Raw genomic sequence first — 22496 nt, forward strand, 5'->3', positions numbered from 1 at the left:
GTGGCCCAGATACGTGCTTGAACATAGTACAATAACAGCTCATTGGAACCATGGTTATTGCAAATTAAAAGCTTAGTTGGATACTCGGTCGTCTTACCAGAAATAGTGTCTGAATATTACCAAGTGTAAAGGCCTGTACTGTGTTACCAAACTGAACAAGGTATGTCAAAGTCTACCCCTTGAAATATAAAAGTGTTTTGTGATTCCTAATTTGAAATAAAAAAAAAAAGGAAGAAAGCAGAGCTAGGGGAAATTGGAAATTGTGGCTTCTGAAAAGAACATATTTCTAATATATTAATACAAAATTAATAATTAATATTTTAACTTGTGGCTCTTTTTCCTGCATACTTAGTAGAAATGAAAATACTGATCTGGAGTAGTTTTCCTGGGAACTTGACACTGCTTACTGTGTTTGCACAGATGGGAATCAGGAATTGAAGGAAAAGGTTTGACTGGAGAGGCAACATATTTACATATACTACTAGATGATCCTGCAAGAACTAGATGTGTTAAAGTGGTTTAGGATGTGCTCATATGAGTTCTCAGTTTGCAAATTACTTGTATATGTGCAGTAATGCTACTCAGGTGGCTGTATGTGATTGATATATGAATTTCAAAAAATACCCCTTTTTTAACAGACAATATCAGAGAAAATAGTAAAGAAGAAGCTAGAGTGCTTTGTATGGAGCACTGAAGAGCTGTTGATTTGTTATGATTCTCTTACCATTGCGACTTCGCTTCTTGTCTCATCACACCGATGTGGTAGAATTGGAGCAATCGTGGGTGGGATAAGAACCCCTGCTAGGGTATAAATGCGACCATTTTTTGCAACAATATCTGTTTCTTCCATTTCTTCTCCACTCACCAAGACTTGTCCCTGTGAAACAATAGTTATTAATAACAAAATTTTCATGGTTTCTCAGTTTCCAATAATTTGAAGAATTTCTACTCGCACTTCTTTTCAATTGGCTATCTATCTTTTATTACACTTGTTTTATTCAAGTAAAATGAGCACATATATTGCTCATTTTCATGAATATTTCATGAACAGTGGTCTCTAAAGTTTTCTTTTTAATCTGCACTGTTAGCCTGTGGAACTGGTTAATAAAAAACTGACCAAAATGAGAAGACTACTCATGACTTCAGGCACTTATTTCAGTGGGCATAAGCACACTTTAGTCCTCTCTCTGACAAAGCGGGGAAAAATGAAAGAGAGTTTGTGGGGGTGTGTGGCGAAAAAGGATTCTTTATGCATTTCTCTTGCAACTGCTCTGCCTTTTCAAGAATTTTCGTATTTGCCTCTTATCTCCAGGACAGAAGGAACTTAAACATAACAGATAAGTTTGATTTCACAAAAGTACTGAAAAATTAACACCTTAAAAAACGTGTTCACTGCATTCATCAGGATCAGAGATTATAATAGTAAAAAAAAATACAAGACCATGTGTGCACTGAAAGGAGTTTAAGATAACTAAAATATGCAACAGAATTATTCAAAATATTTTAAATAGATTTCTTTTAAATTAGAGCAAAAATGAAAATCACGCCTAGTCTGCGGCTAATCGTAAGAAAAAGGGAACTGCAGACTGTTCTTATATATCGATCATTTGCTCTGCATCCCCCAGTAAGTGGGAATAGCAAGTTAAAAATTTCTGCCTCATTATATTTATTCACATTATAATCTGCCTCAAGAAATTCCCCTGCTAGTGTTCCCCCTCCTCCCTTTTTTATTCCCCCTGAATGCAAACTGTTGCCTAGATCAGAGAGAGCGGTTCCCAGGTGAAAGCTGCATTGACTTACAGTGCTGGTCCTGTTAAAATAAATGAACTGCTTCGCCATGCTTCTGATGTGCTCTATTGAGACAAGACTGGCAACCTCTAGCTGAAACGAACATAAATTCAATGAAAGAAATGTATATCATTATTCTTTTCAAATCCAGATGGGTTTCACAAGAAAGACTACTTTTCTCTTTAAGGTGGGCAAATGAACCTATTAGCATTGAGGGCAGCCTCACATTGACTAACCTGCTTGTGTAACAGCGACTAAATTTTGACTAAGTTTGCTGGTTACTGCATGTGAAGAGCTTGTTGCCCAAAAGATATTAATTTTTCTTCTAATTATAGCAACTATTCTAAGTAAAGTTATCACCCCTCCCTAAAAATAGCCCTGTTTGTATCCTTAGACCACTGTGCAAATGGCAGCGCTAATGTCTCATGAAGAGACATGTGGATCTCATGCCTCTGCTCCCTGTGATCCTGCTCTGTGCCAGGAGTGACCTCTGCCTTGGACGCTGAGAGCAGGGCCTTTTGCTAAGGATACGAGCACCCCATCCTGTGGTGAGGATGAACTTCAGCCTCCTCTAACCTTAGTTGCTGGTGGTGTTGCTGGGTTATGCTCTTTGTTTTCAGCAGAAAGGAAGAAACAGAGGGCTTACTTAGGCAACGGCAAAACCACCTCTCTCTGATAAACAGAAGACTAATATTAGCAGAATAGGTTCAGAGAGAGCTTGATTTTGATAGCAACAAGTACTTTTCCTGCTATTCATTCCTGCAGTCCTGCCAAGCTGACAGTATCCCCTGACAGTGATTCTTGCTCCACAGCATGCTAAGGCAGTGGGTCTCAGGTTCAGAATGACTGTATGTATGCATTATCTATCTATCTATCTATCTATCTATCTATCTATCTATCTATCTATCTATCTATCTATCTATCTATCTACCTACCTTTCCCACTCAGGTTAAGTCCCTATCACCAAATGGTATATTTTAAAGTGAAAATAGTTACTTGCAATTAACACACTAGTGTGACAAAACACAGTTTTAATTTGCCATGATTCAAGGACTACCCTGTGACCTCTAGCAGGGTTTTATTTTCATTAGTGACATCGAGGTGAAAGGTTTGTGTTCTCTGTTCTTGACCTTTATGCGACTAACCTTAATAAAGACAACGGCATAGCTGTCCTTTGCAAGCTTACCATGCAGCACTGAGTAGAGGTTGTTCTTGGAAAACCTCTACCTTTAGAGTGGCAAAGGGTTTGAAAATGCCCTTACACCCTGGGTCAGTAAAGCAGCCATGCTCACCTCTGTATTGGAGACAACGTGGTATCGGACCAGCTCCAGCAATTTCCATGAACCCTGCCAAAGCAGAAAAGAGGCCATTTTAGCCCAAAATGAGTGACACAAACCTGGCTGGCCTGTTGAGAGGACAGGGGGATAAGAACAACATCACTAGTTGGTGCATCAGAGGTTTTGGGGCTTTGCCATGTGGCTGTCTGGACTGTGCTGTGCTGTCAAGGCAAGAGCAGGGGAGTGGGCGCCTGGTCTGGGGGATCATCATTGCTTTATAGGATGTGAGACCCCAGATTCTGTTCCTTTTAGGTGTTGCCTTGATCTTTAATTGATCACTTCAACCTTGATCATAGGAGCTTAGCTTAGATGAACACTGGACAATGTACATATGCATCTGCTATGTATCTAATATCTGAGAAAGATTTGTGTTGTAGAAGGACTGTACCTCTGCAGAAAGCAGGTAATCCAGAATGTCAGCTTTCATATTGCTCAAAGCCTTGTTACTTGGAACAAAGACTGTGTAAAGCCTGTTGTCCTGCTGTAAATCCATTCCCAGGCCAGTTTTCTGGTTTGGTGTAAAAAGAAAACGAAATTATATACTAATATTGAAGAAAAACTGAAAACAGCTCTTTAGAATTGCTTTTCTAGCTCCTTACCTCTATCAAAGATGTAAATTGGCTGTATCTTCCATTATCTTGAAGTACTGACATTATGGTTTCCTGAAATATGATGAAATTAAGATTTGTTTTAGTTGGGAAAACAGAACAAACCCCAAGCCTTATAAGACGCTTTCTGAATTACTATACGAGTCTCAGATAGTACAGATTGAATCCATGTGGATTTCCTTATTGTTTGGGTGGTTGGTGGGGTGTGGATGTGTCTGAGTTGTAGCACTTGTCCCAGGACTATACTTGATTATAGTTAGTTTGTCATTGTCCTGAAATACTGTGTAGTCACAGAACATACAGTGTGTATGTGTGCAAAGTGTTTTTAACTCTTCGTTCCCAATAAGAAAGAACAGAAAAATAAACTATTTGCATCACCATATGAAGAAGTGAACTCTCAAGGAAGCATGCTAAGCAGAGCACCAGACACCCCAAAGCATCCAAAGTTACCAGTTTTTATAATATTCGTCTTTGAGGGTGAGGGATTGCTAGTTTGAATACAAGTCTTGCCTAATATCTGTCCAGATGTCCCGCCTTTTAGTGTGTTGTTCTGGAATTTGGTCAGATGTGTTGCGACTGCAATGAGGAACCACTTAAACGCAGTGAGAACAACCAAATCCTTCACAGACCAGCTTGGCAGAAGAGGGAATGTCTGTTTACTGGGGAAACTGTGACAGCACCTTCCACTTTGAATGGTGCTCCTCTGAGCTGACCCTACAGTGGCTCAGTAGAGTTTGTCCAGCTGCTGTCTGTCATCTTCCTTGTCATTCAATTAGTGTGAAACTATTTTAAAAGAAAGTCTGACATTGAATGTATGTAGCTTATGACTCACCTCTTTGTTGCTTTCAAATGTTGGCTCCACATTGTCCATGGCTTTGTCAATAATGTGCAAAATCCCATTGGAAGCAATAATATTTCCCTGCAAAAGTTTTCCTTTCCTCCTCCCTCCTTGGATTGTAATTCTTAACTTATTATCCTGAAAGAAGCCAGACAATGGATAGTGAGCTCTTTATTCTGAAATGACAACAGAATGAGTATGCCTGTTGAATAACATCTAGCATTCCCATTGCCAACACCTGGTCCATTTAAATCTGGGGAGGCTAAAGGTTGCTTCCAATTCCTATAAAGGAAATGGAAAAATTTCCTTTGGCTTTGAATTAGGATCGTGTTATTTTGTTCCAGGACAGCAAAGTTAAGAGAAGCAGGGACAGGTTCTCTGTGAAAAGCAGTGTACCTAAAAGGGCTCTGATGACTGCTAGTAATAAAAGTCTGCCAGGAAATGATTTTAAACATGATTGTACTAAAAGGCTCAACTCCTGTAATCTTAAGGGACTACAATCCATTTCCTTATATGTATATTCAAAATAACAAAATGTTGCTGATTCTGCACTGTACCAAAGCCTGCAGGAAACTAACAGGCCTCAGACAGCAATGATATTTTCCTGTTACAAATGGAGTGTGTACTCATTAAAGAAATAAAATAGATCTCTTGGATGCTACTGATCTACTGCAAAACATGAGAAGTACTTGATTTCAGCCTTTACATAGGCCCAAGTCATTAAAGAACATTCAATGGACCAAGAACAGTAACTCTACATTATAAAATCTAGTATATCAGTTGTAGAGAATAAATTTTTCAGACAGTGGGATCAGACTTCCCTGGAGCTCACTGACATCAAATAAGCTGGGCTAGAGATGAACTTTACTATATGTTTTTTATGATTTACTACTGTACTAGGTTAATGGCTGGACTCTGATCTTAAAGGTCTTTTCCAACCTAAAGGATTCTATGACTCTCTATGCATTTTATTGATGCTGAAGACCTCCATTTGCTGCATCAGTCAGAGGATGCTGATGCTCAATGGGAGGTGGGAACTGCAGTGCAGTTAGTGCTCACTCTGTGAGCTGTGCACACAGGTTTCCAGCATAAGTTTTGAGCTTTTTTTGACCCATGCCCCCTCTTATTTCACTTAAGCTCTCTGTGCTCTCTTAATACCTGCCCTCCCTACCCCCAGCTCTGTTGGTCAGGTTTAGGATGACTTAATTTTAACAAGCATTTTTAGAGCAATCTGTGTTAGGCCTCTGTGTCACTCAGTGTTGTATTTCTGAAGGTAATTTTTGCTTTCTCTGATTTTAGCAGGAACTTTGATGTTGGTGGTGTTCCAAGTTTCACTTGAACTCCTCGTGTTTCATGGCCACAGCTGTATTTTTTCATAACCTAGCAGCTACCTGCATCCTGATATCTTGCTGCAGAAAGACCTTTCATACTCCTCATTGAGTGAGCAAAGAGTGGCATTCTTGCTGAGGTAGGCTGGAAGGCCACTTACCTTTTCTCCCTTTGATATCTCTCCTGGCTTGCCAGTCAAAGTATATATGACATTAGTATTATTCAAGCTACTGGTGTTCAGTTGACCAGCAATTACATGGAGTTTCACAAAGTACTGTGCTTTCTCTTTATTATTCAGAAGATCTTTTATCTAGAAAAGCAGGAGAACAGAGATTTATTTCAATGCACGCTTCATCTAAAAATTAAAAATAAAAATATCCTGGTGAATGCTTTTTTCCCCCCTCCCATTATATTTTATCCCCCTTAAATAAAAAACTACCTGTAGTCTCCCTGCTGAACATTTGGATCTTAATTCAGCCCCTCTCTCAACCGAGTGATAAAAACCTGAGCGTAGCTGTGTAAGACAGTCCAAAACTTACTAGAAGCCTAACTGTGTTCTACCCTGACTTGCCAAATTGTTTTGCTTTTCTTTCAAGTAGAAAAAGACAATTCTGGTCCCTATATGTAAATGTACCCAGAAGTATACTAGAGCAAAGAGCTCTTCTCAATCTGTTGAATCAAAACACTTTTAACACAGATGAGATTTCTGAAGGAGCTAAATCCCTGCCCCTGATGTAAACCCCTTTCTCTTGTTTACTTACATTTGCGCCTTTGAGCCCCTTGTTTGTCGGTACAAGGACAGTAAATGGTCCCAGAGTACTCAGTGGCCATTTGTAGGTATTTTCTTATAAGAAGGGAGAAGGGGGGGAGAGAGAAGAAAAGAAGTTAAAATGCCTATTGAAAAGATCATTGGAGGAAGGGACTGTGTATTCTGTGGGGGGTATAGAATACTGTCATGATTATTAAATGTTAATGTAAGATTCTAAAGTCTGAGTCATTAAAAAATAAGAGGCAGATAGGATGTGAAATCTAGCTGCTGCTGCTACATTTGACACAGGATGTGGCAAAACAGTCAGAACGCTTCTGGCAGCCTGGATTCTGTGTCAGGCAGACAAGGGCTGTGGACATGAAACCAGCGTTTCTTTGGAGATGTGCCTTAAGAGAAGATGGCCTTCTGATTTAAATCAATTTAGCCTTCCTAGGGTGAGGGTATGCTGCTGATAACCTGCTGGTAACACAAATGTCAGCAAACACGCAGCTAGTCATAAAAACTGATGCACTGAATATTAATTAAAGTTGTGTTACCCAGATGGTATTTCTGATTCCAATACAGTCATGTGAGACCAACGATACTGCAGCTGAAGGCATTAACTGTTTCTAATATTCAGCTCTTTCTCCAGGGGCTTAAAATCAGAACTGAAAAAATCTTTACAGTCCTTATAGGTATGTTATGGCAGAGAATATATCTCAAAATTAATATGCTGTATTATAAATCAATTTGGACTAGTCTGCTGTATATTCTTAGCTTTTGAAATACATTAATGTAGAGTAAATGTATTGTAAGATAACCTGTGTGGTTAATGTGTCATTGCAGCTTCTGGCTAGTAAATCAAATGGTACATATATGTCCAAAACTTAACCAAAGAACATGAAATTGAGATTCTTGTTAACAAAAAGTGGCACTGAGCATGCTGAGCACTTTTTACATGCATAAGGAAAAATGCATAGAGAAGCTCCCACTGAGCTCTCAGTGCTGAGGCAATGGATTTCACTCTTCAGTGCTGAATCTGAATGTCACTGCTAAGTTTTGTCCTTGGTCAGCTATGGGGATTCTTAATCCCTTTTGGTCAGGAATTCAGGATCTTTATTTTAATCATAGGGCACAGGGAAAAGGACCAAGAAAATTATATGAAGCAGGAGGAAGTTTTTCATATGTACACATTTAATGGAAAAATTCATCTGTATTGTAGCAGTGTTTGTCCATAGCCATGCAGCAGAAGAAGACAACAGTTACGTTATTCTCTTTACAAGGTGACTGCAATAACTTAAAAAGGCTGAAAGCCGTGAGCCCTGCCAGGGGTTCCATCTCACTTCTGCAGAGATTTTGGATATGTAGAGAACCCTCAGCTATGCCTGAGATGCTCTAGTTGTGGGTCCTGGGGGTGATGGGGACCATGGATGGCATCAGTCTCTTTCATTTGCCTCTCTCCTCTTTCTTGGTGAAAGCAATGTAACTGCTGATAGCTGGGGACCTGGGAAGAGAGATGCAGCTGGGCATCCGGATGTTTTTGTTGGACTTCTGTGTGTTGTTCTAGATCAAATCTCAATTATCTAAATTAATGAGGGCAGGGAGGAAGAAGTAGTGGGATGATCTCATTTATTCCAGTATGGGGCAAAACCCACTGATGATACTGAATGATGTGTAAGGGGTTGTGGGAATATGTTTGTCACTTCTGCTTGTAAATTCCTGTAGATTGCATGGCATGCTACACAAAGGCAGCTTTAAGTGGTCAGGGTGAGTCTGCAGGGAGTAGCACACATGCTGTGGCACCTTCCTATGGTGAGGAGCACTGGGACAATATCAACTCACCCAGCAGGAGCTGACTCTGCTGCGCGTGTTCACTTACCCATGAGTGATAAGGCAGATGTTAGCTTGCCTTGCCACTGCCCTCCCACTTCTGCGTTCAGGTCTTGGAGGCGCTCCATCACGTTTCCGTAGCACACAAACCCATTCCCCACGGAGCCCCCCTGGCATGTACACCTGCAAAGGGATTGTCATTTTAGCTGCATGCTGATACCCCAAGGTGTCATCGAGGCTCACTCTAAACCTGTGCCAGCTGTTTTTTAGGAAGCTCCAGTGCATTTTAGTTCAGTCTTTGCTTCTGCATGCTGTCAAGTGCGTCAGTGTGTAGAGCAGCCTGGTGGCTGCTTGCCTGATGTGATGTCCTTCTATCAGCTGGCCCAGGAGGCAGTGGTGTCTGCCTTGCAGGACCTCTTTGAGTGGGGGCCATATGACACCTCTGGCAACCTCACATCTCTGTATGTTTCTGGAGGCCGGAAAGCCACCAGATGGGCCTGCCTTGTGGGTGATGAGAGGCTGCGGCATGAGTGTATGGGATGCCACAAGGATACCTGCACTTTATTATCTTTTCTTCTAAAGCTGCTGTAGCAGAAAATCTCTTGCTTTCTCAGATGTATGCTTTATGCTGCTGCTGTCTCTGTACTGGAAATAGCAGCTCATCTGTAACACTCTGGCTGTCCCCTGGGGACTCCAGCCTGTGAGAGGTGTCAGTGACCTATGGTTGACACAGTCCTATGTATGTCCAAAGCAGATTCAGGTCACGGTGCCTGAGGGAGGGACAGGCAATGCCTTGAGATTGGGCTCAATGGCCTCACTGCCTTGGGATGGGCTGCATATGAAGTAGCGTGTTGCATTCAAGGCAAACTGTACAATTTATGGCAGAACCACCACAAATGTCAGTCTGACATTTTCTGTTTTATGAGGGAGGGAACATGCCTCATGAAAAAGGAACATTATGGCCATGAAAGCCCTCAGTGTCATGAGAGAGCTGGGGAAGAAATTGTTGGTTGTCAAGGTGATTGACACATACTTGCTATTAGGTGCTGATGGGTACAAATGGTAGCGCATTTCAAAGAGCAGCTAGGACTTGAGTGTGCCTTGGCCTTGTGTCAGCCTGACTGCTCACCAGGAGAAGTGGTTAGTACTTTCTAAAGCATCTGAACTCCTCAAGCCTGCCTCAATGTGAAGGGCCATCAATACCTGCTGATTTTGCCAATCTCAGATCTTTCTATTGCAGTCTTCTGAAAATGAGCCCCCGCTTGGCTGTGCTTGGGAGACTGGCTGGAGGTGTTAGCTCAGTCATTTACTCGTCTTCAGTGCTAAAATTAAAGCAGTCACTTGTCAACACGTAGTGTGCACAGAAAGAAACCCTTGCTATATTTAGGAGGCTAAACAACTGTATGGTATGTGTTGTCAAACATTGGCTTTTAATAGGGCCCTTCCTAATATAGTCTTCAGCATGCTCAATATTCACATGAGCCCTATCCATAATGATGCATCTCTCTGGATAGGATTCTGAAGGCATGGCTAGAGAGGCACATTGCTCTACACAAGCAAAAGATGTTCTATATATAGCTAATGACCTTGTTGTTTGCGTGTGCTGGTTGTTACAAACACACATCTGCCACTCACACCCCACAGCAGTATCAGTCTGATGCCAAATCGTCTCCTGTTTCCCACATATGGTGTCTACCATAGCTGTTTCTCTGATGAAAACAGCACTAATTGAAAGTCCCCATAGTTCCTGCAGGCTGGGGGACTGCATACAGACTCAGAGGGATACTCAGATTTGGGCCAAGAGACTCAGCCTTTGATTCCTTCTGGTCCTGGGTAGAAATATCACTCTAAAAGCATCTTAAATTTTCAGGATACAGTTCTAATGATATTTTTAAAGGGTTCTCTTGGGAAGAGGGTATGATTGTAGATAGAGCCTGGATTAATAGGTTAGGGCTGGGACAGAGGAGCAGGTCCTCCTTGGGAGCTGAATAATTTCTTCTGATAGGGTAAATATTGCTTTATAAATGTATGTAATGTAATGTATTCACTTGGAGTATTGTGTGCAGTTCTGGTGTCCTCAACATAAAAAGGACATGGAACTGTTGGAACAAGTCCAGAGGAGGGCCATGAGGATGATCAGGGGGCTGAAGCACCTCCTGTATGAAGATAGGCTGAGAAAGTTGGGGCTGTTCAGCCTGGAGAAGAGAAGGCTGCGTGGAAACCTCATAGCAGCCTTCCAGTATCTGAAGGGGGCCTATAGGGATGTTGGGGAGGGACTCTTCATTTGGGACTGTAGTGATAGGACAAGGGGTAAGGGGTTAAAACTTAAACAGGGGAAGTTTAGATTGGCTATAAGGAAGAAGTTCTTTCCTGTAAGGGTGGTGAGGCACTGGAATGGGTTGCCCAGGGAGGTTGTGAATGCTCCATCCCTGGCGGTGTTCAAGGCCAGGTTGGACAGAGCCTTGGGTAACATGGTTTACTTCAAGGTGTCCCAGCCCATGGCAGAGGGGTTGGAACTAGATGATCTTAAGGTCTTTTCCAACCCTAACTATTCTATGTGTACAGGCAAGACTGAAAAGAGATGGCAACTATCACTGCTTCAGCTTACTCAGGAGGAGAACTGCATCTCTCTGGAAAAGAGGAGCTCAGCTATCTGTCTCCACTTTACCTAAATACTTGTATAACAGAGTTTTTGTTTATGAAGCTATAATTTCTATGTTGAAGACATAGAATAAAAATAAGAGTGGGATTAAAAAAAAAGAAAATAATTGAGTTTAGTTGAGGGAAAGTCAGTTCTACTTGGAAATCAGAGAGGTCATGGTCTAATATGCAGTGTAATACTGCACCAGTTGAAGATTTGTAGCTTCTGGGCAAGGCTGAACATAATTACTGTGCTGAAGCAATGCCATAGAAAGTGTCAGCACTCACTCAGGGAAGATCTATATGGGAACAGAAAATAGAGACAATCTTGATTTTCCAGGAGGTTGCCATGTTATGTTCACAAACCAAATGTTTGCCTTATTTACATCTTTGTCTGTACATGAGGTTTACGTCTGTACAAATAATTTGATCCTGGAGAAAGTAGAAGTGACTGAAAGAGGGAAGATAACAGCACAACTGCATCTTTAAAAAAACCCCAAACCTGGCCTCTGTTACAGCTTTGTGTTTCAGAAGTAAAAATCCCCACCAAAAACAAGCCTTCCCAAATATATTTAAAGTCTGGGGTGCAGTCAAAATACATTAAGTGTTTGTCACTTATCATAATTTATTGTGCCCACATTTATCAATCAATGTTTTTCTTTGTAAAGTTCCTCTTTCATAAATATATTTTCCATAGTTGGAAGCTATCCAGTATAATTTCAATATTTTTCAAATATATAGGTTTAGTTTGATTTGAATCCCACTGCTTTCTTCTGTATTTGTTTTTGCCATTAAAGGTCATTGAATGAATGATGTGCAAAGCATCTGGAATGCTCGTTTTCCTCCCCAGTCATAAATATTTAATTTTCCTTTTCTAAAATTCTCAAAACTTCCTCAGCTGTAGAAAATTGAGTTGCAACAGTGGAACAGTGACAAATCAGGAAAGAAAGGTCCTGATTTATGTGATGTGGAACTTCAAGGTAAATTTTCAACTCATATGGACAAGTGTGGTAGTATATGATACTAGGGATAGCATAAGTATATATTAAGTGCAACTAGAGGGTAATATACTACCCTCTAGAAATAAACTAGGGGATATTTAAGGTAAACTTGTTTGAAATGCACAATATCTTACACAGAAGTGATGTTCATATTACACTGTAAGAGAAAGCTGCATGATTAAGCAAGTACTGGCAATAAGAATCCAAATTCTTTGGTTTAAGATAGCTTTGTTAAGCTTAAGCTTAGTGTTAAAACCGAGTTTCTACATCCTAACATCTGCGTAGCAAACTTCTGTGCAGGAAAACAAACTCTGCCAGAGGTTTTGCATTATCCCACGTGCTTGACTAGAGGCTTTGAGGAATCTGCTGAGGTTGGTGTTGCTTTCACAGCATGGGGGTCAGATTCCCCACTTGTATCTGTATTAGTATACTAAAAAAGAGCGAGGGCTGCAGCTCTGTCCCGTGATAATTAATGCTGATTAATTTTTAGCATGCTGCCTGGCATGTTTCTGGCACACACCAAGTAGCATTTACCCAGGCAGTGCCCAAGCACAGTTGAAGGGATAACGTATGCCAGGAACTGCTGCCAAGAGGCAGTTACTCTGTTTTGGAAGAAGAGGAGGCTTTAGCTGTGAGCCAGATGCTGGATGCTGGCTTGCCCTGAGGAACAGAAAAGAGGCCTTGGTCCTTTTTATTTACTAGTGTAGAATTGACCTCTGAGTGCTATAAAAATAAAACTTAGTAGGTATTAGCAGTTGGTCTGATTTCATCAGGCACTATGCTAATTGTCTGACCCTAACCCTATTAAATCTTGTGATTTGTCCCTAATAAAGAAACTATTGATGATGACTTCAGGAGGTGTTCATCCACTGGATTTGTTTTAGCAGCCTGTTTACTAGTGGGAGGAAGGGGAAATTGGGTGAAACCTTTAGTAAGCAAAAAGACTCACGTAATCTGTCCTGGTGCAGCCATTGAGCATTTAGCTTTTTTATGGCAGGTGTTTTTTGTTTCACAGATGTCCGTCATGCTGCATCCTTTCCCAGCTACAAAGTTTGTATAGTGCTCCTTGCATTCACAGTGGGACTAAATTAGAAGGATGGGAGATGGGAGAAGAAAATTAGGTGTGCACAAATTGTAGATTTCGGCATACTTTCTGGAACAAAGGTTTAAAGACAGTGAGCTTTAGTTAATCACCCAGTGAGTTGAGATACAAGTATAAAGCTTATCCACATTTATACAACTCCCTTCTAGGTTTTATCCATTCAGGAAAACTGTTGACTCTAAGGTAAATTTCCTTCAGATAAAGTCCTGTAGATTCACTTTTTTTTTGACCAGAGAACATTTAAAATCAGTGGGGGTAGGTCAAATTTGTATCTCCGTTCCACAGTTTTCTGCCTCTTAAAATGAGTGCCAAAGCATACTATTAATGAGTGAGGTGTATCAGAACTACCTTTTACACACCAGCCATATACAGGTCACTGAGGCACCCCTCAGAGAAGCAATTTATATGAACTATGTATATATGAATATATGTGAACTGCAGGATCACCCTGGATGACCAAGTCCCTTTTTGGCACTTGAGGGTGTCCAGGCAAAACAAACAAACAGTCTTTGAAGTCTTGCTTTCCTGATAGTGAAATGTGGCTTTACAGACACAAATCTGAGCCAGTTCCCAACAACATGAATAAAATGCAGCCTTTATACAGCACCTTTCATCAGGTGTCCACAAAGACACCTGATTACTTCTTTCTTAAATACACTAACTTTAGGCCTTTATCTGGTGGTACCGGTGTAAGGAATCTATTGGTCTTACAAGCGCCCTGTGGTAAGAGAGACAAAATTTAACTGGGAAAATTTCATTTCAGTGTCTTCATTCTGGAGAGGCAAATCTGAGCTGAAATATCATAGGAAAAAGAACCCTGTTGCCATTCCCATTTTCAGAAGGGAAACATGGTATACATAAATTGAGAAGAGAGATAGACTGATTCACTCCTGGTCAACAGTAGGACTTATGCCAAAGCTAGGGTTAGAGCTTCATCTCTGCGACCTGTTCCCGTTACCTTTATGGCTTCTTTTTGGAGAGAAATTATTATCTTAGGCACTTAACAGAGGAAACATCTGGGGCATTCATTCAACACTAACCTTTCCTGGACCGTCATATATACAAATAGTGGACTCTGCAGGGCAATTCCCATATGTTGCTTGACAAGGGTCTACAGGTAAGCAGACTTGACCATCCCCTTTGTAACCTTCTTGACAGGTACACCTGTGCTGATTTGGTCCGAGGTAAATGCAGTCAGCATTAAGATCACAGACCTTTTTGGAGCATGGGTTGACAGCTTGTGAAAAAAGAAGTAAATGAATTATTGCCTGCAGTTCTCAAATTGAAGACAAGGATTTGCCAGAGCACCATCATGTCAAACAAAGCCTGGGTAGACTAAACTTCTCATAACAGCCAAGTCCGAAGTATTGCGGCGGCATGAAGACAGAAGGGAGGAATGTGTTTATGCTAACATAGCAACTAGCTGTTTGCTTTTTGAACAGAGATGATCTCTTAACTTGGGAAACTGAGTTATAAACAGATTACAACATGTAATGTGCTCATTAAAGTATCACAACTATTTCCTGTTCTGTGGTGGATTTTAACTAGAGAAGGTCAGGTAGGTGACAGAAGGTCTACACAAGCTTTAAGCCTGTGTTAGATCAGTTGGAAAATATTTCTTAGTACAATAGGCATTTACTGCTTTCTTTCCGGTAATTAAACAACATAATGTCATCTGTTCAGCAAGTACTTCAGTTGAGTATTCCACACTGCTGTGGTTTCAGGACTAAACTGGAAGCTACTTCCACAGGCCATTTTTATCGAGGCTATGGAATTATTTGTTCTTGTTCAAAATCCAGCAGTGCTTGAAGAACATCTTCTCACACCTTTGTGTTCACCTTAGGATATAATTAAGCACACACTGTAGCTAGAAAGTGGCAGGCCCTGAACTCACCTAAAAGGTGGTGCTGCTCACTGTCTTCCCCTCTCCTCCACGCTGTGTTCCCCCTCAGATGGGACTGAGAAACTTGGCAATGCTCAGTTTCATTCTTTCAAGCCTTCTCTTCTGTTCTGGTGTGAAATCGTGCACACACACATATGCACATGCTCAAATCAACTGTAAGCAGTGCCACCTCCAAGCTGAGTCTGGGGCAGCCAGTCCTATATCCCCACTTACATACTTAGCTGTGCTAGAGCTGCTTGTCCTCTGCTTCCCAGCCAGTCAAATATAAAAGACACTGGCTTAAACCACAGGCAACCCTAGTGTCTAAAGGTACTGGGAGAGAGAATGAACATTCATACAGACTGCATCAATATAAACCCCAAGAGAGGCAGGGATACTAGCATCCTCTGCTGGTTGCTGCAGTTTGTGTCTTGATTGTCTATGCTGCCTGCTGCCTGCTGCCTGCTAGAACCTCACGTTCCCCGAGGACTGACTTTCTAACATCTTGCTCTTGGATGTTGTTCAAGCCTATTCAAAGAGGATGACACCACAGCTAGGACCAAGAGGTCTGAATGTAAATATTTCCAGATGGAAGAAAAACGATTGAATCTGTGGCCTGATCCAAGACAAAATTTACTAAATAGTGCTTCTAGCATCAGATGCAACCATTTTCTTCATTGCAGTTGATCTAGAAAGAAAAGCTGATGCTCTAAGACTAATGTAAACAGTGGAAAGAAAATCTGGACTCTTGTAATACAGCTAATTTGAGCATACAATGGCAAGTTGAGGAATCTATGAAGACAACTTTAAGGTAGACTTTTACCTCCGGCTGAGATGCTATTAGCTTTGTTTCATGAAAAATAGGAAAGATAAAATGAGCTTTATTTATCTGTAGGGTTTATGCTTAGTGATGAAACTGAGCCACCTCATGATGGATATTCAATAAATATAAGCCTTTGGTTTCTGTTTTTCATGTTTATGGAAATAAACCATGATGTTGAACTTTATCAAGTAGAAGGATGTGATAGGACTGGATTGGTAAGCACTGATGACCCAGTATTCACACTATGTATTTCGTGGAGGTTTGCTAGCCTTACTCTGATTCCCTGGAATGAAACTTGTTAGCCTTTGGACTGATGGGCTTCTGAAGCACATTTTAGGGTTTAGTTTCATCCTGAAGGAATCTAGTTTGTGCACATGAGAGTGCTTGGGGATATGAACCCAAGAACAACTAGATGGTGGGATTTGGTTCAAAAGTGTACTCAGTATCTGAAATATAATACTAATGATGTTGTATACAAAGAACTCAGCAGACATGAAAATTACTTACGTTCACATTGTGTACCATCCCCATGGTAGTTGGGCAGACATGTGCATTGCAGTTGTCTTCCATCCTTGCCTGAGGCAGTACATCTGGAGTTTGCAGGGCACCGCAAGGCCTCACATTCAGCTATTGCTGAGGGACAGAGTGTGACAGGTTAAGCTGTGTCTGCACTCTGTACCAGGAGGCATTGTGTTCTGCAGCCTACTAGTTTAAAACATGCCTGATCTAGGGACCATAAATTCCATTGCTGTCATTGTTTTTCTGGCTACCGAAGTGGTGATGATGGTTAGGGAGCTCACACACAGGGTTTGAATTTAGGTGTATATTTGGTTGGTCTAGAGTGATTAACCTGTGACTAATTTTACATTCGTCCTTACCAATTCTAACTGTATCAGAGCTGTTGAATGTAGAAAACAATCTACTTACGCTGATCACAGCTGAGCCCTTTGTATCCAGATAAGCACGTGCATCTTCCATCCCCTGTAATTCCACTGTTGCACACTCCATGGACACAGTTGCAAACTGTATGGAAAGATGGATTGGCTTTACTGAATAATAATGGTGTTTGGAAAGACATCCTTAGTGGGTATCCCATAGCAAATAGCATCCTGGCCAACAGCTTTGAGCAGACCAAGCTTTTACTTGAGTTCCTGAATGTAGAGGCCTCCATTAATAAGATCAATAATCACAGTTACATATATCAATAACTAACATACTGATTTTTGCAGGCTGTTAATAGCCTGGGGCCTGAAAATTGTCAGGACACACACACTATAAACACCGAACTCTCTGGTTGCTGATACCATAAAACTTGTAATATTTGACATAGAATCTTGAGACAAAATCGAATGTAGTGTGTAACATAGACTATTTTTATCACAGACCATTTGTTAACAAATTGCTCATTTTTGCTTCAATTCTCTCTCATACACCTCCAGAAGAGATGAGCTTTGTGACCTTTTTTTCTCCCCATAAGCAGGATTTATTTAGTTAAAAGGATGATTAATCACTGTGTAGGTCTCAGGCTTTTTTCTGGCCCCGTTCCTATAGTCTGTCATTTCTGGTTATAAACCTTGTGACAATATGTGCACAAGATGCCATATTCAGAGTTGAGGCAACTATGAAATCCTTTTTGAAGGTTCTGTTGTTTTAAGCTTTAAGTATACTTAAAAAGCTCAAATATCTGAAAGCTGAAGTGTAATATGTTGCTTAAATTAGTATGCAGCTGAGTCCTCTGGTAGCTTCCTGGAAAATAATTGCATTTACGATATCAAATTCATTCAAGTACCCCATTTGCATGAAAACTGCTCAGTCACATTTCTGTGTATCAACACTGGCATCCAGTGGACATCTGGTGGAAAAAGTGCCTTTGAGTCAGCAGTGCTGTAGGATTAGTATAGAAAAGCCAACACAGATTATTTAAATTGAGGCCATTCATGACTCTTCTAAGAAGCCATTTCATGTAGATGTTGAGGGAAAAAGAAAAAAGATTTTTACTTAGAGATGAACAACTATTACCACTAAAGAGATGTTTCTTAATACTCATTTTTTTTCAGGCAGCTTTCTGGTTTGACAGTTTAATGCTCAGCAGGGGTAAGGAAGGTAAAGAAAATACTAGAAATCCTTAAGAAGCAGGCAAAACTGGAAAAATATAATACAAATATATACACTTGTGATACATACACATTTTAAATGGTGAACATAGTTCTGATCACTCCCTCAATATCCTGCTTCTCTCAACAGAAGTATGGCTAACTAGTGAAATCACAGAATCATAGAATGGTTTGGGTTGGAAGGTACCTTAAAGCTTATCCAGTTCCAACCTCCCTGCCATGGACAGGGAAACCTTCGACTAAACCAGGTTGCTCAAAGCCTGATCCAATGTGGCCTTGAACCATCTACCAGCCAAAAACTGGAACTAAACCAAGTCCATCCTTTTTCACACTTTTGACTGAATTATGGAATTCTCTGGCACTTAGTACTGTGGAGAGCTAAAGGAAATTGGTCTCAGGCACAAGGTAGTTAATTTAGGGAGGATCAATCCAGGATCCAGAGCCTTTAAACACTGCAATTTGAACTCAGTCTCTGGGTGCTTCTACTCGTTTCCTGGGTATTAACTATTGGCCTCCAATATGGAATACTAGGCTACAAGGACTTTTGGCCTGTTTCCAAATGGCTTTTTTTTTGAGTCAGGTGTACTGATTTCACGTATTTCATGCCTTAAGAAAGATGGTCTGGTTTGCAGATATATTTATAAACCATACCAAAATACTGTAAGCCACTATAAGTCATGCACTTGATATGTTCCCACCCAATATTTTGACTACTGTAACAGCCTTCTGTATTTAGATTAAATAAATGCAAATCCATAATTTCATGTGAAAATTGGGAAAGATAACTGGCTACCTGAGAGGCACACCTGCAGAAACACACAGATGATGCTAATCACTGATTTGATTATTTGCTATAGCAAAGATACTCAAGACAAGATAAAGATATTTTTGCAGCACTACACCATGTTGTCTGTACAGTCCTGAGTTGAATTCTGCCCCACTGTGAATGAGGAATGCAGTAGCTGCCTGTTTTCTTTTCTCACTGTGCTCCCTGTAGCAGACAGCAACTCTTGATAGAACCTGTTACTCATTTCACTGTTATCTTTCAGTGTCTGAATACAGCTTTCACTTACCTTTCTTTCCCCACTTCAATAAAGAAAGCTCAAACTCACCTGATGTGCAGTAAGGACCAAATAAATTATCTTCAGCACATTCTTCACAGGCTGTCCCACCAAATCCTTTCTGTGAATTACAGAATGGAAACAAGAAATGAAGTTTCTCATCTACCCCTATGCAGATAGATATATGCTTAGCAGCCTGAAAACCACACCTTTAGCTGCCGAAAAAAAATAACACAGCAGGTTGATTCAGCAAGTCAGAAACGACTACTGCAAACACTGTCTTTTGAATGATTTTTTTTCCCCCTTCTCTCTGCCTTCTTAAAAATAATTTTTAGATCTTGCACTTCAAATCAGGTGTTCTGAATGCTGAGGTACTAATAAAGAACAGTAATCGGGCTTAATGCCCAAATCATTCTTACAGTTGTTAGGTTTTATTTTCTGAATACTTCTCACTGTCTCTTTTCCACGCGTCCCAGATGTGCTTTTGATGTAATGGAAAGATTAACCAGTAGAGGGGGAGGTAGAAAAGATTCACTTGAGTTGTTTTTATTTAAAGATCTTTTTGGCTGAAGTTAGTAAGCACTGCATATTGCACTCTCCGCAAAGGAACATTGTAGTGAGGATATAGCCCCAAGCACAAGTACTTTCTAATGAGGGCAAAAAGTTGTAATAGCTCACTCTAAGGAAAAACAAAAATAGAGGAATTCAAAACACCTGAGTGAGGAAGGCAAGACAAAAGGACTTTGTAATAATTTCACCCAAACATGCTCAAGTCAGTAAAAACAATAGTGCGAACATTATTTGTCCCAAACAAGCAAAAAATGAACTTCAAGCAGATTTTCTCAACTGTTTCTGAAATGCTTCCTTTTAATCTATTTATGCAATGGAATGTGCAGTATTTTTAGCAGAACTTACATGTGATTATGTTTTTTTTTTTATTTTAAAATAAAGGATGTACCTGGCAAGTGCATGTTCCATTTCCATTTATACCCTGGGAGCAGCGTCCTCTCCTGTTGCATGGTGATGCAGCTCCTCCTGGACATGCTAGAAATGACAATGTTTAAGCCATCAGTCATCTCACTCTGACCCTTATGGTCCCCTTGCAGACTAGGGGTAACAATCCTGGGGGCTGCAGACATATGGGGCAGACAGGGACCTCAGGTGACAACTGCTGTTTTGCAGCTGCCCAAATCTCTTAATGAGAATCTCAGCTTCAGCAGAGGCCATCACCTCCTCTGGTCTGGGAACTTAAGCTAGTGACTGTAATCAAAGGATTGCACAAAAATAGTTTTCTTATTCTAAAATACAATATTGATTTTGTCCCTACTGACCCACCTCTACCTGCAGACAGTCTAAACTGTTAAGAATGGATATAAGTGGAGTTCACCTGACCACTTCTTCTGTATATTAATACAACTCTGATTGAATATTTGCTGCCAGAATGATATTTGATAACAAGTTAGAGTTTAAGCCTTTTTATTTTCCCCACAGATTGCATTTACTTTATGTGGGAATTTTTTCCTTTTCCCCTCTACCTTCTATTAGACTGTGATATTTGATTCAGATAATCTTGGAAATGGGAATTTGGGTATCTCATAACCTATTTCTGTCCAAGGGGCTGTGGTCACTAGTAAAACCTTTGTGCCAAAGATGTACTATCATCTTCAGATCCTCTGGTGCTAAAACCATAATTACAGGCAGTGATATGCCAGGTGAGACAGAGTCTGACTAAAAACCCCAGCCAGCAGGAGAGAAGAAGAAAGAATGATGGTATTTTCAAATCAAAATAGTTTAATTTTTAGCTGAAATTATTTAATATTCACATTTTTACTGAAAGGTTGCCCATAGGAAAGCCATATTACAATAATTTTTAGTCAGACTGTTCTGTCAGGCTTTTCTCCCTGTAGGGCTATCCTTTATTTTTTATAGTGGTGCAGCATCTCCATGAAAATTATTTTTAAATCCCTTTCATAAGCCCTTCCTTCCTGTAATTGAAGTTCCCATTAGGTACCATAATCCTGATGCAGGCCATATCAAACTCCTACTGCCCACATAGGTTCTCTGTAGTAGATTTATTGCTTATGAAGAGTCTTAGCTTGTTCTGTGTGGGTGGAGATGGGCAACACTGGATTTATGCTTCCGCTGAATAACTTAATCCTGATTTAGAGTGTTTAAGTGATTCGGAAGTTTTCATGACGGTGATGAACAAATGAGTGGATGCTACATATATACACCTAATTTTAGTGAATGCTTTGGCTTTATACCAATCTATTGATATTTCTTAATTACTTAATGATGACTCTGTACGGTCTGTTGGATCTCAGTAAGCTTCTTGTGAAAAAACAAGAAATCTAAAGATGAAAATTTTAGTGCAGTTTCGCATACATGCTGAAATGAAAAGATTTATTCAGAATTGACATGAAACAACCAGAAATGAGGTAAAGTAATAGCTACATGTACTTTAATCTTCAAGGTGCCTTTTAGTGAATCTTGTTTTCTGGCTACCCTGTGATAGCTACATCTCATCTTTAGCACTGACAAAGGTGCAAGCTGTTTAATATTTGCTCTGAACGGAAACAGTTTTACCTGCGCCAATGCTTTTATTGAACATGCAAAGATAGAGAAAACTCAGAGTTTATGGTATAGTTTCTAGAAAAGGATTCTGTAAAACTGCTGACAAGTAGGGCTTTTTCTTTTTTTGCCATTGGCATTCATTGAGCTTCCTCTTGTTTTCACTGTCTCTTGTCACTTGTTTTGATACCAGCACCAAGGGACAGCTTTATCAGAAGTTTAGCAAATTACTATACTGTTCTATGAGTTTGGCCAGGCCAATAAAACTCTTCCTCCAGCTAGCAGGGCTGCAGGAGGCAGCACCAGGACACTGGAGTGGTCCTGGCACAGTCTCTTGCTGCTACCCTGGTGCCAGGGACAACCGAGTCCTTTGCTTTTATTGGAGATGTTCTTCAGAAAGTAGTAGGAAAGAGATGCTTCTGCTTAGAGCTGTCAGAGTATGAAGGCAAAATCTTTATAGCTAGGCAAAAAAAGCTTAAGTCTTTCAGCTTTTTTGCTTCATGGAGTTTAATTTAGCACTTCCCAAATGTTATCAAATGCAGCCTCTTGGATTACTTCACCTGCTTCCCTGGAGGCTGGAACAGTGGGTAGAACTTGTAAAGTTGTATTTTTGACCTTATAATTTCACAGAACTAGGTTTGTTATCTTTTCTTCTGGCCTTAACTTTTTAATTTTTAAAAATTTTTATTTTGTTATTCTCACAGTGTTTTTTATTCAGTTGCTCATACCATGCACCTTTCAGTTGGTACCCAGGCTTGTCTTTGGAGCCATGCAAATATTTGTCCAGAGTGGGGACCTGAGCTGACACAGGGAGTAGTTCCTGG

General features: G+C 40.4%; 1 protein-coding gene across 2 annotated transcripts in view; it reads right to left on the reverse strand.

Moving 5' to 3' along the window:
* STAB2 (stabilin 2) overlaps positions 1-22496 on the reverse strand; it is an 82326-nt gene that overhangs the window by 52934 nt on the left and 6896 nt on the right. For both annotated transcript variants that reach the window (XM_057420490.1, XM_057420489.1), the window contains exons 4-18: positions 20060-20145; positions 19153-19222; positions 16854-16949; positions 16434-16559; positions 14262-14458; positions 13069-13202; positions 8528-8661; positions 6662-6744; positions 6061-6210; positions 4566-4709; positions 3725-3787; positions 3514-3633; positions 3081-3134; positions 1801-1881; positions 725-877 (exon numbers count right to left, since the gene is read on the reverse strand). In XM_057420490.1, coding sequence (XP_057276473.1) covers positions 725-877; positions 1801-1881; positions 3081-3134; positions 3514-3633; positions 3725-3787; positions 4566-4709; positions 6061-6210; positions 6662-6744; positions 8528-8661; positions 13069-13202; positions 14262-14458; positions 16434-16559; positions 16854-16949; positions 19153-19222; positions 20060-20145 — 1691 coding nt within the window. The remainder of the gene's footprint in view (positions 1-724; positions 878-1800; positions 1882-3080; positions 3135-3513; positions 3634-3724; positions 3788-4565; positions 4710-6060; positions 6211-6661; positions 6745-8527; positions 8662-13068; positions 13203-14261; positions 14459-16433; positions 16560-16853; positions 16950-19152; positions 19223-20059; positions 20146-22496) is intronic.

Source organism: Pezoporus wallicus, unplaced genomic scaffold (assembly GCF_028554395.1).
Source record: "Pezoporus wallicus isolate ANWC-B61680 ecotype Strahan unplaced genomic scaffold, APGP_CSIRO_Pwel_v1 contig_2871, whole genome shotgun sequence".
Lineage (NCBI taxonomy): Eukaryota > Metazoa > Chordata > Aves > Psittaciformes > Psittacidae > Pezoporus > Pezoporus wallicus.